We start from the raw sequence: 23,711 nt of genomic DNA, 5'->3' as shown, positions 1-23,711 counted from the left end.
TCTGCTTGCATTGAACAGTTTCCTGGTCATAAAACCAATTACAAGTATGAGCACCCAACTAAGCTGTCGAATCTAAATAAAATGCATCAATACATTTGTAATGTATCACATCACTATCATTAAAATCATTTACATCAGCCCATTAAATCTATTCCAAAAATCCAGAGACTATTTATTTTGATCAAATACAGGATGCCTTTAGCAAATTATTAAAAATCAATAAAACAATGTTACTAACAAAATTACAAAATGGATTTATTGCAAAGGCATGAAAGAAATTTTTACAAAGAAAATGAAGTGGTTTAATGGGAGTGAATTTGCTGCATCTGCAATACACTAGTTATTTCTATGGACAATCTGCATATTATCTCTGGACACCAAAAAACAACTGAGTTCACCTTGTTATTCAAACATGAAAATCCTGCCAAACAAAATAAAAACGACAAAGCTGCGTGCCGTGATTGCACATTCTTCAAAATTAGTCTTTGAAATTCTTCGAAAAGCTGCGAATAGCCATAATTGTCAAAATAGGACACATATTGAAGTGAGGGATTATGTGTAAAAATCCATCTTGACCAACCAACTATCAGTTTGTATTTTGAACTGGCCAGTTTCTAGAGATATGAAATGCAGATGTTTTCATTTAGTTGCTTCACTTTCTTCACACATTAGAAATCATGTCATTAAAAAATGACGCATCAGCATGAGCAACTATGAACTCAACCTTTTTTCCCCCTTGAACTTTTTTTCTAGCATTCCTTAAACACTTGACCATAAAAACCTTGTGCTAGCTGTAGGAAACAAGATTGTAATAACAGAAAAAATGATTATGAAGACATCTTTGTGCAATTTATAATTGTTTAAAATACACATGAACCCTCTTGGGATTATATTTACATACAGCTGTTTAATTTGCAGTACAGATACTAAAAAGCTGGAGGGAAGTGGGGCAGTTTCCAATCTAAATAAAGTGAGGGCTTGGGGACTTTGTTTTTCTGCTGCATCGGTTTTTCCTGTTAATTGACATTTACATTTTATGATGCCCTTTAAGTGTCCCAAGAAATGAAGAGTGGTGAAAAATAAAATTCAAATGTGATACTTTATAGTCTCTTTGATATAGTTTAAGAGCATCTAACATTAAAATAAAGGTCCATGTTACATAAAGATTACCTAAATTTCTATTCAAGAGCAACTGAATAGCTAGAATATTACTGTAATGTAATATGTAATGTTTGAAATTTTTAACATAGTAATTTAACTATTAAAGTCAAACCAAGTATTTCTAAAGCCAATTTAAATTCTCAGTTCACAGAAGAGTTCTACTCTTTTTTTAGACCTTAGAAGAACTGCCATCACATTACAGATTTACCATTTTGGGGGCAACTTTTTTTAGCATGTTTATTATGTTTCAGTAGAACTTAATAGCATATGCATATATTACATATATATGCACACACACAATTACATTTATAGAGAACATTAAAATGCTGCTTGCAAAACACACATTATTCTATCTGGAGAAGAGCATGATGTGTTCAAGTAAACACCACGTTCCCCACATAAGTAAGTTGACTGACTTTTGAACAGCATAGAGTCTTATGTATCCGTGTTGCACACTTTAAAAATTACAGATTTCCATCAACAGCCTGTACTACTTTTTTCTGCAACATCACTCTTCCACGCTTATTGCAAAAAATAAATTTTCTCTGAAAAAAATCTGCTACCAACTTCAGTTATGACATTTCCATCCATTATTTACCACACAAATGTACTTTACACTATAGAGTTCACTGTATATTACCCATGTTTAAATGAACGTAATATTTGTACTGAAGTAGTTTCAGTTGCAACCCCATGCTTTTTCTTGAACAGATCATGAAGTTGCTTAAAAAAAGAAACATAACCCAAATGCCAGATGCTAAGCATCCAAAAATACAATGTGGATGAGTTTGTAGTCCGTTAGAAAAGTAGATCATACATACAAAGGTATAAGAACATTTATATCAGTCTCTTGCAGAAGGCAATCCATCAAGCAAAACAGCGCTCCAGTCAATCCTTCAAACTTTAAAGATGTGTTAGCCACAATGGCCATGGAAAATGCCATTTTTCAGTAGATTCTTCCACGACTGCGATTACCACGTCCACCCCATCCTCTCCCTCGCCCACCACGAAAGCCACCTCTTTGCTCTGAAACAATAGAAAACAAAGTTTTATCCCAATTAAATACAGTCACATTGCTACCTTGTAATGTCAGGTTTAAATTATTCAAAAAATCAAAAATGTCACAAAGATAGGATACCCTGATTAACATCATGAAATCTGTCTTTGAATTCAAATAGTACATCCCTTGCCGTTGGGGGACATTGGTCTAAGAACATTAAAACTTCTTCCTTTATTTCAATTAGTCTTCTTAAAACATTCCTTCTTGATAACCATCACACCTCGCAGTGTAAAAGAAGATGTTCATGTTCACTCCGCATTTATTTGCACAAGCTAGAAAATATCTTTGAATTCAACGGACAAGATTTTATAAATATTTTGTCGAAGGCTTTCACGGCCGGATTCAACTGGTTGTTGTGGGTTTTCCAGGCTGTGTGGCCATGGTCTGGTAGACCTTGTTCCTAACGATTTGCTTGCATCTGTGGCTGGCATCTTCATAAGAACATAAGAACATAAGAACTAGCCTGCTGGATCAGACCAGAGTCCATCTAGTCCAGCATTCTGCTACTCGCAGTGGCCCACCAGGTGCCTTTGGGAGCTCACATGCAGGATGTGAAAGCAATGGCCTTCTGCTGCTGCTGCTCCTGAGCACCTGGTCTGCTAAGGCATTAGCAATCTGAGATCAAGGAGGATCAAGATTGGTAGCCATAGATTGACTTCTCCTCCATAAATCTGTCCAAGCCCTTTTTAAAGCTATCCACGTTAGTGGCCATCACCACCTCCTGTGGCAGCATATTCCAAACACCAATCACACGTTGCGTGAAGAAGTGTTTCCTTTTATTAGTCCTAATTCTTCCCCCCAGCATTTTCAATGAATGCCCCCCTGGTTCTGAAGTATTGACAGGAGAAAGAGAGAAGAATTTCTCTCTGTATCAACATTTTCTTACCCCATGCATACAATTTTATAGACTTCAATCCATATCCCCCCTCAGACGTCTCCTCTCCAAACTAAAAGAGTCCCAAACGCTGCAGCCTCTCTCCTCATAAGGAAGGTGCTCCAATCAACTTCAATCATCCTCGTTGCCTTCTCCTGCACTTTTCTATCTTCTTCGATATCGCTTTTTTTGAGATGTGGCGACCAGAGACTGAACACAGTACCTTTCCAAGTCGCGTTCAGCACCACGGCTTTATATAAGGGCACTGGCAACAATCTTTGCAGTTTTATTCTCGAATTCCTTTCCTAATTATCCCCAGCATAGAGGTTTGCCTTTTTCACCACAGCTGCCATGCATTGTGAGTTGAGCAATTCCCATGGAACTATCAACTAAGATGCCCAAATCCACTTCCTCCTGGTCTGTGACTGATAGCACTGACCCCTGCTTCAGCGTGCTATGTGAAGTTTGGATTTTTTTGCCCCTACGTTGCATCACTTTACATTTTCCGGCTACATTGAACTGCATTTGCGAACATTTCTTAGCTCCACTTCACACCTGAATTTATCATCAAGGTCGGCTTTGGAGCTCTTACGCCCAATCCTTTGTGGTTCTTACCACCCTACATAATTTGAGTATCTCATCTGCAGAAGCTTGGCCACCACACTACCCACCCTACTTCCAGGTGGTCATTTATGAATAGGATTAAAGAGCACTGGTCCCAAAGCGGATCCTTGGGGGACACCACTCCCTACATCTCTCCATTGTGAGAACTTCCCATTTATACCCACCCTTTGTTTCCTGTTCCTCAACCAGTTTTTTTACCAATCCATAGGAGGACTTCCTCCCCTCTTATTCCTTCATTGCTGGAGTTTTTTCTCAAGCAGTCTCTGGTACGAGGAACTTTGTCAAAAAGCCTTTTGGAAATCAAAGTAGACAATGTCCACTGGTTCCCCCTTATCCACATGTCTGTTTTACACCCTCAAAAGAACTTTCTAAAGTAAAGTTTGTAGAAGACTAGGACTCTGCCTCTACAAAAGCCATGCTGGACTCTTCCTCCAGCAGGTCTTGCTTTTCTACATGTTTAATAATTTTATCTTTTAATGAAGTAGATTCTACTAATTTACTACAGGAACAGATGTCAAACTGACTGGCCTGTAATTTCCCGGGTCCCCCCTAGACCCTTTTCTTTAAAGATTGGTGTGACATTGAAAGCCCATCTTCCAGTCTTCAGGATGGAATACTACTGATTTCAGGGGATAAGTTGCATTATTAATGTGAGAACATCAAGCAATTTCATGCTTGGAGGAAGCTTCTTTAAAGAACTCTTCGCGGATAGAATTACAATCTGGGCCAGAGGGATTTGAGTAGCATTTGGAGTTTATCAATGGCTGCCAGAACTTCTTCCTTGTCTACCACTAACTTCCAGCTAGTTCCCCTCGGATTCACCTCCTAAGAAGCTTGGTTCAGGTGCAGGAATTTTCCTCACCTCCTCTTGGGTGAAGACAGATGCAAAGAATTCATTCAGCTTCTCTGCAATCTCCCCTGTCACCTTTTAGCACACCTTTTGTTCCTTCATCGTCTAACGGACCTACCGCTTCCCTAGCTGGCTTCCTGCTTTTGATGTACTTGAAGAACTGTTTGTTGCTAGTCTTGATGTTTGCAGCCATGCGTTCCTCATAATCCTTTTTTGCCTCCCTTACAGCTAACTTGCTTCTCTTTTGCCACCATTTGTGTTCTCTCTGGTATTCTTCATCAGTTAAGTTGGACTTCCATTTTCTAAAAGACATCTTTTTTTTCCTAATAATTACCTCAACCTCCCTTGTTAACCATGGTGGCTTTCTTTTGGACTGCTGCCTTTCCTAACCTGCGGAACACATTCCAGCTGAGCTTTTAAGACTGTGTTTTTAAATAACCTCCAAGCACCTTGGACATTTTGACTCTCTTGATTTTCCCTTTCAGCTTCCTGCGCACTATCCCCCCTCATCTTTGAGAAATTTCCCTTTCTGAAGGCAAATGTAACTACATTAGTAGTTGTCACTTGTTCGCATGCAGAGATACTGAATCTGACAGCATTGTGGTCGCTGTTCCCTATCGGCTCAACAACACTGACTTCCCGCACCAGGTCCTGGGTCCCACATAGAATTAGATCTAGGATCACATCTCCCCTGGTTGGTTCTACAACCATCTGCTCTAAGCCACAGTCATTTAGCATATCCAGGAATGTTCTCTCCTTACTATGACCTGAACATGCATTTTTCCAGTTTATGTGGGGATAGTTAAAATCGCCCATTACCACGACATTTTTGCTTTTGTTGGCCTCTCTAATTTCTTTTTCCATCTCAGAATCCTCTTGTGCACTTTGGTCAGGGGGACGATAATATATTCCTAATGTTAAACTTTGCTTCACCCCTGGTATTGATATCCACAGTGCTTCTGTAGAGGAATCAGCTCCCCCTACACCTCTTCGGAGGTGTATCACAGAGAAGAGTCTGTTACACACTGTGTCCGGTGTAAAAAAAACAACAGCTGTTACTGTTGTCTTTGTTGGTCCTTACAGCAGTTTTTCCTGACTCCACCTCACGTACTGCCTCTGTTCACTTTCAGTCTCTTCTGTTTGTTGTCCCAGTAAAATCAATTGGCCTTCTTATCTGAGATCCTTTATGCAGAGATTCCAGTAACTGAACCTAGGATGTAGGGCATGCAACCCAGGTGCTCTGCCATTGAGCACCCCCTCCCCTAAGCATGAAAGTTCACTTGCACTGCATGGGAAAAAGACATTGCAGCCCAACAGAGAATGATATTTACGACTGACAACTCTCATTGACATAACTCTTACCATAAGAAAAGTTGCCCAGGTTACTACTGTATTTGCCACTGGGTGGATTATATATCTGCCTGGCATCCCTTTTTGGTCCTGCTGGAGCTTTCTTCGCTGGTAAATCTGAAGCTGAGTCTTCACTGGATCTTTTTTGCCTTCAAAGAAAACACAGCCAATATCAAGATACTGTAGAATCTCTATATAAATACAAGCTTCAGTGAACTTGAGTGTTTCTGCAGATGAAAGAATTTCTACTTGCAAAGTGAGACTTTGTCACTCCCCACCCCCCAGCCCCAAACACCTTGCTGTGCTGGACTTCAGGGGGCATTCTGGGCTGTAGGGGAGATGAGAAATGACACTTCACCAGTAGAATTATTTTAATCCACAAAAATGATTTAGAGGATCTAACCCACAAGATCTCTTATGTATGCATTTCAAAACTTTCAAAAATCAATTCCAAATGATACATTCTAAAATAATCTTAATTCAATTTCCTCTTAAGTCAACTAAACTTGCTTTACTAATTAGCCCATGTAAAGTTTAAGTAGCTGGAATTCTTTTTAAAAAGCTGTCATGTGGTTGCATTTCAGTTAAGCAGCAACTGGGTAGTCTTTTTAAAAAACAATCTTCCAGTGTATTTCAAGAACAGCAGCATAGGATATTACAGTTAGGATCCAGAGCATCGCTCATGATACTGAATAAGAGTCAATAAGGAGATTTTCAGTGCACTACTCCCTCCTGGAAACTTCTGGAGCAGCACTTAAGTGGGGTGGCGGTGGTTCACCCATCCACTTCTCCCATATGTACATGGGAATACTTTGTGCTATGGATCTCTCCAGATAACACAGTGTCATACATATATGTAATAAAACTAAAGTTAGAATTGAAGCATTTCAAAAACCACTATTTTACTATCATATGTTCTTTATTTTATCTCTCTCATTCTGTTGGATTAACACACGGAAATTATTAAGAAACCTGAACATAGGATCAAAGCTTGTGTACAACAGTAAGTTACAGCTTAATTGCAACTTTAATTATTTCTGGGCACCAAGAACTAGACTTCATAAACCTGATATAAAGTTCCAGTGCAAAACTAACTCAAAGTCTTCAGTTAATAACTTACCCAGCATCAGACTTTTGCACAGGCTTCCAAGAAAGCGTAACTGTGCTCTTGTATGAAGGGGGAATGTGGAAGAGATCCTAGAAGTATAATCAGAAATATTTCCTTGTGAAATTAAATTGCTGTCAGCAGCATTTTATAATCTACAACTGGGAAACCTACAAGGATTTGCATAGGGCATCACATTCCCTTTCCCCCACTATTCCCTTTGTCTCTTTCCTGAAAGCCCCCACAGTCCTTCTTCTTTTTATACTTTCTCCTCTCCTACACACCATCCAACCTACTTTTCTCTGTTCCCATCATAATCAGTTTTTACTCTCCAAGTAGCCTGTATCTGGGAAAACTGTGGCTGAATTGTGCAATGGTAGCCATCAGCCCATTAGCAGAGTAGGGACCCTGCAAGGATATAAGGGTGAAGTGTAGTGTACCGTGCACTCTTCTCCCCACATTATTTCTTCTTTTCCCTCCTCTTAGCAGCCCGTATATCCTCTCCCCTTTTCCTGCTTCCTTCTCAACTTCCAACCCAACAACACTCTTTCTCCATAATTGGGGCTTATATAATTTTTCTCCATTGTATATTCACAATAATCCTATGAGGTAGGTTAGGCTGAATGTGTGTAACTGGCCCAAGGCAATCCAAAACTGGGTCTCCCAGATCCTAATAGGAAACTCTAACCATTGAACTACACTTGTTTTCATGAGGTGGCTGCTGAACAGTAACAAGCAGCTAAGCCTGGGTGAGCCATGCAAGTCGGGTGGTAGCAAGTCACTTAGTGGCTGCTGGTCCTCCTTCAAATGCCGTAACAGCATCCCTGACCCTTTTCCTTGGCTTTTAGTAACAGAAACAAAGGCTGGAAGGTGGACAATATTATTGTGGTTGCCTAGCAAAGGCTACAGAGAACATTTGTTTCTTAAAGCAACAGGTGCAAATTCTATTATTTTTGAGGTAACCCCAAAATGTAGTGTTTTCTAAAAAGATTTTTCTTTTTAAACATAGACCTTTACCCAAGCTTGCAGAAAGATCTGTCTGGCCTATTCATGGCTCCAGTTTCTACATTTAAGTATCCACAGATACAACATTTGATATATTACACCATTTCTTCATGGTATTCAAGGTTGCCCACTCCACTTTTAACCTCAAAATAATCCTATGAGTTAAGGTTGGGCTCAAGGTTCAAGGTTGTGCCTGAGGGAGGATCTGAATTCATGTTACTGCAACATTGTGTCCACTGTATTGTCGAAGGCTTTCACGGCTGGAACCACTAGGTGTTGTGGGTTTTCCGGGTTGTATGGCCGTGTTCCAGATGCATTTTCTCCTGATGTTTCGTCTGCATCTTCAGAGGAGAAAATGCATCTGGAATACAGCCATACAACCCAAGAAACCCACAACACCCTACTGTGTCCACTACTCTTCATTTTTTTTGTTCATTTGTTTAGATTTCCTCAAGTTCCTCAGCTCATGGAAGATTTCCTGAAAAGGCCTTTTTAAAAAAGTAGTTTTATCCACAAATATTAATAGGCTGTACTAACTAACACTTTCTGGAATAATTAGCACAATAGTCCACTAATTCACGTAAGAAATTACACTAATTCACATAAGAAATTACATCTTCAAGATTCTTGAAGGGCTTTATTTGCTATCTGTTAGTATTGCTGGTCAAAGGAGGTGGGAGTCCAATATGATTACAGTTGATATAAACTGAAATAACAATATTTTGAATTTTATATTCTTCGCTGGAAGAAGTAATGCACCTCTCCCTAGCTAAAGCTCAGGAAATTGTATGGAATTCCTTTCTTTCCCAGTATTGCTTCTGGGAATATATGAAAATGCGCTATATTTTTTAACAGGCTTGGTATAATGCCAGAATATAACAGGCCAAGGGGAGGCTAAATTCTATATATTGTTGATACAATTACATTGATTGGTATTTTGTTCAAAGTAGCAGGAAGGTTAAGTCTGGGACTAGACTGGTAATGAATTATTTTTGGAATAGCACTTCCTCAAATGTTTAACAGATCCTGTATGAAAAACAGAAGTACTTACCTTGGAAAAACAGCTCAAAAACAGTTTTGTGGACCATAATGGCTCTTGCAGCCAAGCCAGATTGCCCACAATATTGTCTGCCTTCTTTAAGGCTCATATCTGTCTGTAGGGGGGCTCAGAACTCTGCCTCCCAGCTGTTCTCTGGGATTACAGACAGCTTTCTGCCCCTCTCCCCCGCCATAGGAAATTTTCCTATTACACCCAAGGGGATTGCATTTAAATTGCCATTTCCTGAAATATAGTAAAGAACTATCATCTCTTCACCCAGGGGTACTTACCTTGATCAACACATTGATGTTATTTGTAATTTTCAATGCAACTACTTTAATTTTGTTCTGTGAGAAAGGAGAACACAGTATTTCAGCTGCAATTATTTCAATATCTACACAAATGAAAACTTTTCATCATTTTCATTGCACCTACCTGTAATTTGACATCTGTTGTACCCGTAAACTACTACTAACTTGCATTTTACCCTCCTATTCCTTTAAAAATCTCAAAGCAGCACAAATGGTAATTATTCTATTTCAGCTGCAAAATGACCCTGCAAGATAGATTAGGCTTAGTGTGTGTGACTGGCTCTAGGTCATTCAATGAATCTAGAAGCAAGAACCCAGGCACAGGTCTCCCAGTCCAAATCCAACACTTATGGAATCCTGGCTCTGCCTGGCCTATTATGTTAGTAGTCACAACTAATCAGTAGTGGTAAGAACATAAGAACTAGCCTGCTGGATCAGACCAGAGTCCATCAAGTTCAGCACTCTGCTACTCGCAGTGGCCCACCAGGTGCCTTTGGGAGCTCACGTGCAGGATGTGAAAGCAATGGCCTTCTGCTGCTGCTCCTGAGCACCTGGTCTGCTAAGGCATTTGCAATCTGAGATCAAGGAGGATCAAGTTTGGTAGCCATAGATTGACTTCTCCTCCATAAATCTGTCCAAGCCCTTTTTAAAGCTATCCAGGTTAGTGGCCATCACCACCTCCTGTGGCAGCATATTCCAAACATCAATCACACGTTGTGTGAAGAAGTGTTTCCTTTTATTAGTCCTAATTCTTCCCCCCAGCATTTTCAATTATCTTTGATCATGATGACAATAAAAGCTTTCCAACTCCTGCTGTGTGTCATTACTTTTTTCAGCATTTGGCAACGATGAAACTAACATGAGTAAATACATGGATTTCACATGAACATTAGATCTATGTTGATAGTATTCCTACTCAGTACCTGCACATCACTTTCACTATTTCAAGCTCTTCACACTTACCACATCTCTGTGAGGTTAGTCAGTGTTATCCTACTTTGATGGAGGCATAATTTACCAAAGGTCACCTGCATTTCTGGCATGGACAAAAGTTAAACTAGTGCTCTTCTAAATCACAGCTTTATATCATCTATTATGATACACTAACTCATTAATACTGTTTTAATATTGCATACCTCTTCTGTTTTTAGTGCTTCTCCTGTTTTGCCCTGGAGTGCCAAACGAAGCTGACGAATATAAACCTGCAGACCTCGAGCAAAATACTGTAATCTAATGAAACAGAATAGGAAAGAAAGTAATGACTATAGCTTGTATGCAGACCAAAGTAAACATTCCAATTCAGAATTTGTTTTTAAAAAAGCTAATTGGGGCTAACTAAACACACACACAAACACACTTAACAGGTGTTTCACAGGAGATTGAATCTCTACTAGTAAAATATGCTGTACAGAACACCCTAAATAATACTGACTTTATAGAAAATAAAAAGCAGGATAGATTTATTTACCTTATTTTTAAACACTTAAAACAGGTTACGAATAACTATTACAACAACTGGAAAAACAGCTCAAAAACAGTTTTGTGGACCATAATGGCTCTTGCAGCCAAGCCAGATTGCCCACAATATTGTCTGCCTTCTTTAAGGCTCATATCTGTCTGTAGGGGGGCTCAGAACTCTGCCTCCCAGCTGTTCTCTGGGATTACAGACAGCTTTCTGCCCCTCTCCCCCGCCATAGGAAATTTTCCTATTACACCCAAGGGGATTGCATTTAAATTGCCATTTCCTGAAATATAGTAAAGAACTATCATCTCTTCACCCAGGGAGCTTTAAACTGAAGGTAATCCCTTGGGATGCATAAGAGGAATTTCCCAACACACTAGAGTGGATGGGCAGCCTCAATGCAAAGAACAGCTGAAAGTTGGTGCTCCAACTTCTGACAAAGTCCCAGAGTACAACGCAGCAAGAGGTCCCCACCAGAGGAGGGAGTTTGAACACAACCATATGCGACCCTCTCTTTCCCAGCCTCATGTAACAGGATTACAAGCCACACAACCTCTGGGTTACATACTATACACCTATGATTTATAACACTATACAGGAGTCAGTGTGGTGTGGCGGTTAGATTGTCAGACTAGGATCAAGGAACCCTGGTTAAAATCCCCAGTCTGCCATGGAAACTTGTTGGGTGACCTTCAGCTAGTCCCATACACTCAGCTTTGACCCAGCAAGTATTTGGATGGGAAGGGCCCAAGCAGGTTTATCAATACTAATTAACTCTAACTTTGATGTCCATGTGAAGGTTCTCCCAGCAGCTTCCAAATTTGCACAATCTGTTCTGTTAACTAATGAACATTTTAACACAATTTTAACAAATGTATATTTACCTCCACTTACAGATAGACTCGAGTTATCCAACCAATGGCATGATTTTGGTAACTATTTTGAAGAGTTACTGGTGAAATTCCCCTCAGCTGACTTCATAGTAGCTGGAGATTTTAATGCCAGACTGGGGGGAAATGAACAGGCCCTATATGATGCTGTTGGGGTTGACCCAGAGTTCTTACCAGAGGGCTGCTGTCTATCTAGAATATCTAAAGACAAGACAATCAATGTAGCTGGAGTTTATTTGTTTAAATTTTGTATCAGTTTTAATCTGACTATTTTAAATGGCTTGACCAATTTTAACGGATCAGGTGAATTTACATATCTCTCAAAAAGAGGGTGCAGTGCTCCTGACAAGGTCCTAGTATCCTCTAAGATCAGGAAACATGTTAAAGAATTTCAGATTGGTTTTAATCATATGAGCGATCATCTACCACTAACTATCACCATATCAATAAACCACTCCTCTTCTGAGGCTAAACCAGCTAGCCCGTTACAAATTGTTAGAATGAGTTGGCCTAAAAATAATACTGGGGAAGTCAGCACCATACTTTATTCCCATAAGCTCATGGCCCTAAGATCACTCACTCTTCAAACTATTAATCCTGTTTGTGTTTTACGCACATTTGAAGAGCTAACGCAGGAGATTATTGCCACTACTAATGCACCACCAGTCATGTGGAAAGAACCAAATCAAGAAGCTCCACATGACCTAGTACTAAATGATGAATACTATCGCACAAAGGGACTCTTACGGGAGACATATGCAATCTTTAGAGATACCTCCTGTAGTAACACCTTGGGTACATACTTCTCCCTAAAGAACCAACTTCATAGTATTCTCAAAGAAGGTAAAATTGATACTACTAAATGATCACTGGGAGCAACTTGTACAGGCAATAAACTGTAACGACTCAAGGAAGTTTTGGTCCCTTTGTATCCAATGACTCAGGTTCACTTAGTTTCCACTTAGCTTGTATACCCAGTCATATCTGGCAGAAATACTTCCTTGATGTTTTTAATGAGACCCTTCATTTTCCTAATTTGCATGTTTCTGCCTACATAAACGACAGTCCAGAGTGGCCCCCTGTCTGTGCAGAAGAAGTGCGTGAAATTGTGCTTAAATTAAAGGACCACAAGGCTCCAGGACCCACGGGTTCCCCCCAGAGTTATTTAAGAACTTTGTTGACTGGTGGTCCCGGTACTAGCAGCTCTTTTACATCCTGTTAATCAAACAGCTCTTGTACCATCAGATTGGACCCATATTATAATTCCTGTCTTCAAAAAGGGAGATTTTTTGCTCCCTTCCAATTGCCGTCCGATTAGTTTATTGTACATCACTGGCAAGGTATATGCAAAATATTTGCACAATAAACTCTCTTCATGGGATTACAGAAAACAAAATCATTGGCCCAGAACAAATAGGATTTCAACATGGGAAATCTACTTTAGATCATTGTTTGATCCTTAGGACTCTCGTCACAAAATACACCAGCCGTGAAGCAAATCATCCCTGTTTGTGGCCTTTTTGGACTTAAAGGGGCATTTGACTCTGTCTCCAGAAATCTACTGTGGAGAAAACTTGTTAATCTAGGGAATTGACAGAAGGCTACTTACACTAGTAATGGCCTTACATCATGACACTACCTGTCAAGTCAAATGCTCTCCTGATGGTATACTTAGTCCTTATATACCAATTAACAGGGTGTCAAACAGGGGTGTGTTTTGGCCCCAACCCTATTTAATCTTTTTTTAAGTGATCTGGCTTCCTTTTGATGGAGGATTCCTCGCATGACTGCCCTGCTTTGAATCATATGACCATACCTTTTACTTTTGTATGCTGATGACGCTATATTACTCTCCCGTTACAAAAGCTGGCTTTGAAACGCTTACTGGCACGCTGTGTTGAATATTGTAGTCATAATAACCTGACGCTTTAATTTTGCAAAGTCAAAATAATGGTTTTTGCTTGTTCTTGGAGACCATTTAGTTGGCCAATAAATAATGAACAGCTTGAACAGGTCAAACATTTTAAATACCTGGGTCTCCACTTTAATTATAACTCCTCTTGGGTTACCCAAAGGGAAATTGGCCATTGAATCAAGCAAACTTAGTTGCAAGGCCATTAGCCGCTATTTTCGCACCAAAGGTCATGAATATGAACCTGCAGCCAGTAAGGCATTTAATGCTAAAATCACGATGCAATTACTATAATGGAATCCCACTGTGGATACAAGCATGGAGCTGCGATATGGAAAGAGTTCAGTCATGCTTTCTCTATAGTATACTCGGCTTACCTCACTCAGTCCCATATGCTGCGGTCTGTTTGGAGGTGGGCCAACATCTACTCCATACAAGAGCATGGTGCATGACCTTCCAATTCTGGATACGTTTGTGCTTTAACAACTGTCACAAAAGCTTTACCTACCAGGCTCTTTTCTTTTCATAGCCAAAACCGAAAGTGGTGGTCCTTTTGTTGAGGCGAAATCCATGAAATGGGTCTATCCTTGGATGCATTGGTTTTAATGAATGCCAATGAGCTAAAGCTGACTATCAAAAAGAGATTGTATGATCTCGAGTATAGTCACCTGATGCAGCAGGCTAATAAACGCTGCTCTCCCTTGCACTTGGGTATACCATTAAAACCCTATACCATGGCCAAGTATTTCCATTTGGTCTTAGAACCCAAATTGCGACGAGCCCTGACCCTTGCCAGGTGCAATATTCTCCCTTCAGCTACCACTCAGGGCAGAATACAGAAAGTGCCTTTTAATGAAAGATTTTGTCCCTGCAGTTCAGCTTACGAAGAATCAATCCAACACGTGATATTACACTGCCCGTTACACAGTTTAGCCAGGAATAAATATCTAAACCCGTGGTTAAAACCCCCCATTGATAATATTAATCTATCAATTGTGGTAACGATGTTGGATTGTGGTTCTGCAAGTGTATTGGAAGCGCTGGCTAACTTTTTGTGCTCTGTCATCAGCAAACGGTTATAACTGTACTGGAGATTGTATCATTACACTGAGGTCGCCATTTTTCTGGTATATTGCTGCTGTTTTAATTATGCCATTAAAGGTTTATATATATATATTTGGATGGGAGATCTCTAAGGAATATCAGGGTCACCGAATGGAGGTTGGCAATGGCAAACCACTGCCAAATGTCTCTTGTCTTGATAATCCTGCAGGGTTGCCCTAAATCAGCTGTAACTGGATGGCATTTTATACCCACACATTATAGTAATATACTGCACTATCCTTGACTAAGAAGAACCAGCCAAAATACAACTGTCAATGCCACATCTGGAAGATGCTGAGTCTCAAGCTTTGTCACATCAGAGTACTCAACAACTGATAAGATTTCTGTCTTTAGAGCAGCATGTTAAGAAAGCCATGTTCCATTAACTCTACATATTGTGACAGGGCAGAAGCAGGATGGTTCTGACAAGCAAAAGCAAAACTTTCTTCCAATAAACCCCTTAATTGAACTCAAGCCTGGAAAGGCCAACAATTACAGATGAGGAATAACCGCTTCATTTCAGAAAGTCCGCTAGGCTGCTTTTAGAATAGCAGGATTCTACACTGACACTTCAACCATGGCTCCGTTGCCGATATTCTGGTGAAGCATTTTAAAAAGCAATTATTTTAAATGCTTTGAAGTACTACCTGATTTTGAAGTCTTTCACTTTCTCTGTGTTCAGCTTGGCAGTCAGAAAATCCGGAAGTTTACGGCCCAACTGATGAAAACTATATAGTAAACACTCCACGTAACTGAACTGCAGTTTTGGCTCTTCACTGCCAGCATTCTCTCCATTCTCTGCTTCTTCTGGAGGGAGTGGCATATACTCCTGAGTAACAGAAACCAAAAAGATCACACAGCACAATCACTCCATCTGTATACCATCCATTTACCCCAATTACATATTCTTTACATTTAACTTCAGACAGTGTATATATTCCACTAATATAATAGCTTTCTAAGCATTTCCTCTTGTTACATTACTGCTGCCACTGACCAAACATCTATTTATTAAGTGTTATCCTACCCATGGAAAATGAATATTTGAGCACATATAGAGACTGAACATGCTATTTAGGGATTGTAAATCACACAGTAACACTATGACAATATAAACTATTCAAACAGGATACTTACAAGCTATGGCCAGTTTTACATTTGTGCTTTCCATCAGTGCCCCAATCACCATTTGATTCTTGAGGTACCAACAATATACCTCTAACTGCATCTGAAGAAGTAAGCTGTGACTCAAAACTCATGCTGGAATAACTGTTTTTAAGTCTTTAATGGCCCAATCCTGGGGGGAGGGGGAAGCAAATTGCCTCCCAGATGCAGTGCAGACCCATGCTAACAGATTTGCCTTCTACCCCAGCTGAGAGACAAAACCACTGTCAGGCAGACACTGCAGCCCCCCAAGAACCTGAACGTGGTGAAGATGGGTGGGCCTGAGGCATTCCTGGGGGTGGAGCTGACTGTAGTTGGCTTCCACCTGGCCTTTAGAGCCAAGACTGGGTGGTGTAATTCCATCCAGCCCTATGAACAGCGTTTAGGTGGCCAGTTTTTTTTTCTTTTTGGCTGAAAATCCAACTCCCCCACCACCACCTGAAAGTCCTTTGGCGGCAATGCTACCCTTGGTGGTCTTTAGATTCGGCTGTAAGATGTTACTGGACATATGTTTTATTTTACTAAGACCTGACCATCATCTTACCAATAATTTATCGAACAGCTTCTTTAAATTTGATTCTAGTTTTTCCATGTCTCCACAGAAGGAACTCATTTCAGCAAGCAGTTTCAGTACCTAGGGAAAAAACAACAATCTGCAACTTCACAGCATTATGTTTTAACAAAAACTACCTAGAAACAGTAAGAATGACTTGTCCCATGATGTACTAACATCACAAATATAATCAACGATCCATGACAAAGAGACTAAATATGGTGATTTTTCAACGACTAGTGTGAAGTTTTTTATAACTTGCTAAACTCAAATTGGAAATGTTTTAATTTTGTCTGTACAGCTTCAAGGATCCTCTAAAAGAGCACAAAATAAGACAAGATTTTGATATGCTGAGAATTAACCTACCCGTGGTCAGAAACAATGAGTAATCTCCTATTCCAGTGGTGGCAAACCTTTGGCACTCCAGATGTTATGGACTACGATTCCCATCAGCCCTTGCCAGCATGGCCAATTGGGAATTGTAGTCCATAACATCTGAAGTGCCAAAGGTTCGCCACCACGGTCCTATTCCCTCCATCCAACACTTTTTTGCCTCATGATGAGGTATTAATTGTTACTACATCATCTTACCTCTAACTGGATATCAAGGCCTTCAACTGGAGTGGTCAGAGAACTCAAATTTGGCAGCACATGTTCACAGAAGTAAGTGACAAATCTTGTGGAATGAACATTTTTCTACAGAATAAGCAAAACAACACTCAATGAACATTTTCTCTGATTTCCACCCAACGGAACCATTTTTTCTTTTTTTTTTGTGCTAGAATTAAATTAAGGAACTACTGTAAGACATGGTCAAGCACGTTTATTAGAGAAACACTTACAGAGAAAAGTGGGACTGCCTGACGAGTACACTGCAACAGTCTATCCACACAGTCAGGGTCTGATGGATTGAAAGTCTGTTCCAGATCAGCTTGTTCAGCAACCAGTTCAACAAGTTGCTGTCTTCCACTCACTGTCTGCAAGCTTTTTAAGCTAGATAGGATCTTCATGAACAAGACAAATTCCTCGCCTGTTACATCCTCAAGTACCTTAAAGAGAAACAGAGAAAAACAGAAAAGAACGCATAACCATTTTGAGGGAATTTAAGAACACTCATGTATTTCCCTGTACAGTTTTTTAAATTTCTAACAGAAGTTGCTCTTTGTTTAGCCTCAATTCCATGTGACAAGGGTCAGGCTCAGTCAGAGCAATTTCCCTGAGGCTAGTCAGGGGGCTTCATTTCCTAGCAGACATAATCTACACAATAACCATCCACATCCAAGCCCAATGGTGTTTTCTGGGTCACAGGGTGGCTGTCAGTTGTTGAGATTAGCTTTTTCCATTTGATGTAACGTAATTTTGTAATGTAATTATGTGCATGGGTGTGTGTGTATACACACACACACACACACTAACCAGAATAGACTCCCAGACTTCTTGGGGAAGGAAACGCTTTGATAAGCATGCAGGGTTTCATCTATGTGAAAGTTATGATAGAAATGCATGATTTTTGCATTGAAAATAAATCAAAATTAATATACTCACTTTCTTTGATTCAGTTAAGATGAACTCCTCTATTTCTTTCGTTAATATGTCTTCAGGAAGTGTTCTGAGTTTTGTGGAGAGAAATTTGATAGCTCGCTCACGAACAATATCCTCTCCCTGGAGAATCTGACTGAATAAGCCGCCTAATGTTCCTAAAAATGCCAAAAGAAGTCAAACTATACAAACTCCTTTGCAACTGAAAGAAATCATATTGTTGTGAAACACCTTAGAAATGTTATGGATAACACCTTCAGAAATGGTTGCGCTGCACTATACCATATTAATAGAAACACTGCAGTGGACAAATAAATCTGCAATATACCCCTGAATAACAGTTACATTACTAAACTTCAACCTCTTGATACTTTCAAAATTAATTCCAAAGCGCTTGCCACAAACAGAATGGATATTCACAACAACTGACCATTCTTTTCTATTCTCTGAAATATATTAAACCTTTTGCTTCACTTCACATTGTTAACAAGTTCTAGGAAACATTTAAAGTTCTAAGATACAAAGTTCTAAGATACAAACATTTAAAGTTCTAAGATACAAACATCTGTGTTTTACCTTTAGCATCCATCTTAAATATGCTCAGCAATGCATTATTGACCAAATTAAATTCAGCAGAATCATCTGGAAAAATAACAGTGACAAACAAGAATCTTTACATACTTTATAAACCATTTTTAAAAAGATATTTTGGAGTTCCCTAATTGCATTAACATTATAAAAATGCTTCAATTTTCCAGCCTAAGAGAGGATACATGCCAGTACTTTTGCAAGAGATTTTGTTCAATACAGTAGTGTCAGTGATAGCTGCTGCCATCAGGTGGGGCAGAGAATATGGAGAATGATACTGCATAGCCTGTGACTGTTATGTTGACCTACTGCAAGATAGCACTTTTGTAGAGCTATATACTTCTGTAGAGCTATATATATGTGTGTTATATACTTCTGCCGTAAGAGCTATATGAGTCTTCTGTAACATATAGGCTACTGATTCTCTGCACAATTCACCAGGAAATTTAGAGAACAAAATAATCTAATACAGCCAATAGCAAAAGTTATGGGGGGAAAATGTATTCTAAAATATAATAGGTAAACACTGCCTAAAAACAGCAAGAAGATGAAATCAAAAATAGCTATAACCATTCACTTGTTTACAATATACAAAATGCATACAAATGCAAACAACATTCTCTCTTACCTGACTGCAGAAGTTGAGTGAGTATGTCTGCTACTCTGGGAAGATTGTCCCCTGTAGCAAACTGAGGCAATTCCTTGATTGCTTGGCGTCTGATCTATATACAAATAAATAGTAATTCAATTGAAGGAATTAATTAAAATCCTCCAATACATGTTTTACTCTCTGCCAGTTCTCAATGGATCTTTGGAGAAAATTCAGATATGTATTGACTCAAGTATTTTTACTATCAGGAACAGATACAGCAGCATAACAAAATTTTTCCTAGTGCTTAACAACTACCAACATCACTTAACAGGAACAGCTGCCCAGTTCCTGCTTAGCATCATTGCTTTTAAAAACTTTTTTTTAAAAAGAAGCTGGTGTAATCTTGCTTGCTTTCTGCATGATTGCACTTGATAGAAGTAATTTGCAATTTTTGCACTTATAGAAACATTAGCCGGCATTTCACTAAGTTATAAGAATTCAAAGGTTAATTAACTGATTCATAACAATTTGTTTTTGTAACGGTGGTAAATTAAGTATTTATGTAGATTAATATGATATATATGTGGTCTTTGATGTTCTGTATATGTATTTGTTTGTCAATAAAGCATTTTGGAAAATTAAAAAAAATGTTTTTGTAACAAGCAAAGGAACAAATTTGTTGATGATTGAAGTATGTTTTTGTCCTGGTAAAGTGAATCTTTTCAAAACACTTCACCAGCGAACTGACCAAATCTTTAACTAGTCAAATGGAATTGTAGATGGGACATAAGAGAGCAAAGGGAAGTGAGGGGGCAACTAGTTGAAATCAAGGGTATTCACTATAAAGTGTGCTAATCCTTCAGGAACAAACTTCAAACAGCACAGTTGATGCACATGGCTCGAACAAGAAACACTTTCCATTATTTCCCAGATTACTGTTAATCTCTTAGGCAGGAGTAAAAAGCAAAATACAATAAATAAATTAGGGTCAAGAAAAAATACTTACAGAAACATCTTCATCTTCGCAAAGGTCCAACTGGGCATTGATGGCTGAATCTGCCAGCTCAGGGAAATGTTTGAAGAACTTGGGAATGAACTGTGCAGCGAGCCTCTTCTCCTTGGCACCACCCTTGACACCATCCAAGATCACCTGGTAAGCATCTTTGTGCTAGAGAAGGTAAAACATACAAAATGAAGAGGATCCTCCTCAAAGGCTCTTACGGGCAAGGCTTTCAAATCCATGCTGAAAAGCTAACCATTGTAGGTGGAAAGGTTTGCATAAGCGTTCTTTTATAATAGTAAAATATTTAGTGACAACAAAGTATTAGGTAAAGTAGCACAAATTAGCCAACACCTTATGACTCCATCATCTTACCACTTAACAAATACCACTTAAACTATTTGGCTGTATGTACATAGCACAAAACCACATCTAAAGTTGCTGTTTAAACACTGGAAGTTAAATTTAAAAGGCACTTTTTGTTTTTGGTCTACAGAACTGCCTTTAGAAGTCAAAAGGCCAAACATCTTTTTTTAAGCATGACAAGATAATCTTGTTTGTGCCAGTTTTTGGAGGATCAGACTTTATTCATTAAGCAAGCTCTATTTTTTAGCTTCTAAGTTTCAAAAAGATATCTTACATATCCTTTCAAATATCTCATTACTTGCTAACAAGCTTTATGAATAACACCTTGCATGTTATATAGATTGCAGATGGTCTGAAGCAAACAATTTTATTTTAAGGTAAATAAAACATGCTGTGGCAGATGAAAAGGCTGCATGATCCTTAGTGGGTGGTGCCAGCAGGTTAAAGGAGTCTACACCTTTTGGACATTCACAGGGCCATAGTCAACTTCATCAAAACTACAGGATTATGCGTTGAAACCCATGGTACACAGTATGCGGAAATGTGATGAATAGACTAAAGTGGCAGAATTCTAGATTTATCACTTCAGATTAAAAGAGGGTAATGGTGGTGGTCTTTAAATGGGTTTAAACGGTGAATGCAGTAGGACTGCCAGAGAAGGCACCTGACACTTCTGTGGATAGAATACACTGAATGGTAAGTCTAGAATAAGTTAGCATCCCTTTGAGCAAATGTGCTAGGAGACACATATAAATCTCTATGCATATATTTTAATTCCATTCAATATGTGTATCTAATGCCTTGAAACCCATGATACACAGTATGCAGAAATGTGCTGAATAGACTAAAGTGGCAGAATTCTAGATTTATCACTTCAGATGAAAAGGGGGTAATGGTGGTGGTCTTTAAATGGGTTACCATGAATGTAATTAACCAGTAAATCAGGTGTGTGTTATAGAGGACATTGGTAGCCTGGAAAACCCAAACGCAAAAATCCTTTTACAAGGCCAATCAAAATGAAAAAGAACATTGTGCACACGATTTCTAGGGAACTCAAAACATTAGATATTTTAATCAGTCATTGCAAAAAGATAATGCATGACTTTAGTTGTCAACACATCGAGGTCAGGCTAAATTCATCTTCACGACATGAAGATGGTTGACTGACAAAACAAAGAACCTCAGTCTGCAGACTGCAGCCCATAACTGCAGCCCCCTAACCCAACACCTCCTTTCAACTCTCATGTTTCTCTAAAGTCAAAACAAGGAGGACCAACGGAACGCAAAAGGCTTCCCGCCATCTTTCCAAGGGATGCCTAATAATAAGACTGGCTCTAATAATGAGACCGGCTGACGACTGCAACACGAGGAGGTGGTCCTTCACTAAAATCGAGTGCCAGCGTTTAAACAGCTGCACTCAGCACAATCAGGCCCGCGTCGGCGAGAATCCGCCAGTGAAAAGACCCTTAAGACCCACAAAACGCCTCCCTGCACCGCGGCGCAGAGAAGCAACTGCAGCAACCGAGTGACGCCGGGGCAGGCGAATAAATGAACGAAGGTCTGCGTGCGCAGCAACAGCTCGGCGGCGAAGGAGGTGCCCTTAAGAGCTTCCCTACCGTCACACTCAGTCTGACTCTATTCCAACAGGCTCTCTCCCGCGAACTGGGTGACAAAGAGTGCTCTTCCCTCGCCGGTGGTATGTCTCCCCGGTCATTCTCCCGGGATAGGCCTCAACACCCTGCGCACCGCCTGCCCGCCTTCCCTTTCTTCTCCTCGTCCCCTACCTGTCCCGCAGTCTCCTTGGCGTCGGCCAGGATGCCATAATTACGGTACAACTCCTCCACGGTGGGCATCTTTCCCTGACTGCGGCGCTTGCTGCTCGGGCCTGCCAACGCCACTGCAACAGCGAGTTTCTTTCCCTACCGCCAAACGCAGCGAGAGGAATTACGCGGCCAGGTCACAACATCCGGCCTCTTTCCTACTACAGCGCCCCCTGCCGGCGCGGCGGTTTCATGGTGGATGTTGAAGAGCCAAAATGCAACCGGCCGCGTTGATTCCATGCTCGAGGTCGGAGGAGTCGTGTCCTGGCTGGGATGTAGTTCTGAGCTGACAAGAAGGGAGAATGTTTATTTTAATTGAAGTTTAAAGATAGTTGTTTTAATTTTTATTGCAGACGTTCATTAACATTTCTTTAGCCACTTCTGTATATGTATGAATGGATGTTTGTGTGCGATTATATAGGACAGATGTTTCTTAAGCTGTAGAGCATGCCAAACAAGACAAATAGGAGGGAAGGCAACATATCCCATGTTCCTATATCCCAGACTGGTCGAATCTTGGAAGCTTAACAGGTTGGTACTTGGGATGGGAGACCACCAAGAAAGATGGCAGAAGCAGGCACTGGAAAGCCATCTCTGCTTCATTACTTGCCTTGAAAGCCTCTTGTTGGGGACGCCATAATTGTTTGTGATCTGATGGCACTTACAGCACAATCCAGATGTGGGGTAAGTGCTGTGGTGGCTGGGGAAGGCATGGCAAAGGCAGCACCACACCTCCTTCGAAGGGTGGAATAGTCAGGAGGGAAACTCAGAATCTCTCTTGCCACCTGAAGAGCCCCCACTGAAGAAACACTCATACCACTGTATTTGTGGTGTATTCTGACAGCCACGCTGAGGGTGTTCCTGGTACAGAAGACCAAGCATATATTCAGTGAGTGCCTGATGACAAATCAGCCATGTTCGTTACTGTTATGGTTGGCACAAAACTTTACCAAGGGTCTGATGGAGAAAATAAGGATCTGAGATTTTATCCCAATGGTGGAATAAGTTGAATGAATATTGTTGCAACATATTGTTATTGAGTTGTAGTATTCTATCAATTATGGGTTTTTAAAAGCCCACCTATTGTATTATTTGGTTATGTTAGCCTCATCTGGCTAAAAATAAAAAACTTAAAAAAGACAAGGGAAAATATTTTTATTACATTTGTGCAAGTGCAACATGAAGTGTGGCATGATCACAGAATGCTTTAGCTACAGTTCTGGCAAGAGCTGTACTTTTTATAAACACTTGGTAGAATTAATTTTTATGTGGATAAACACAATAGGCTGAATACTACCTACTGCCATTAGGTGGCAGTAACAGTCCATGATAGTTTGAACCC

General features: G+C 39.9%; 1 protein-coding gene across 1 annotated transcript; it reads right to left on the bottom strand.

The window, feature by feature from the left end:
* Positions 1–147: 147 nt before the first annotated feature.
* Positions 148–22,504, bottom strand: API5 (apoptosis inhibitor 5). The gene is made up of 14 exons (XM_048484411.1): positions 22,334–22,504; positions 20,190–20,351; positions 19,220–19,313; positions 18,580–18,645; positions 18,010–18,161; positions 17,307–17,513; positions 17,056–17,160; positions 16,456–16,545; positions 15,395–15,576; positions 10,516–10,609; positions 9,359–9,415; positions 7,040–7,116; positions 5,932–6,068; positions 148–2,187 (listed from the first exon to the last, which is right to left on the bottom strand). Exons 1-14 carry the CDS (start codon positions 22,400–22,402, stop codon positions 2,108–2,110), a joined length of 1,572 nt encoding a protein of 523 aa, XP_048340368.1. The 5' UTR covers positions 22,403–22,504; the 3' UTR covers positions 148–2,107.
* Positions 22,505–23,711: the final 1,207 nt, after the last annotated feature.

This window comes from Sphaerodactylus townsendi, linkage group LG02 (assembly GCF_021028975.2).
Source record: "Sphaerodactylus townsendi isolate TG3544 linkage group LG02, MPM_Stown_v2.3, whole genome shotgun sequence".
NCBI classification, from domain to species: Eukaryota; Metazoa; Chordata; class Lepidosauria; order Squamata; family Sphaerodactylidae; genus Sphaerodactylus; species Sphaerodactylus townsendi.
This window is presented reverse-complemented; position numbering and strand designations above follow the sequence as displayed.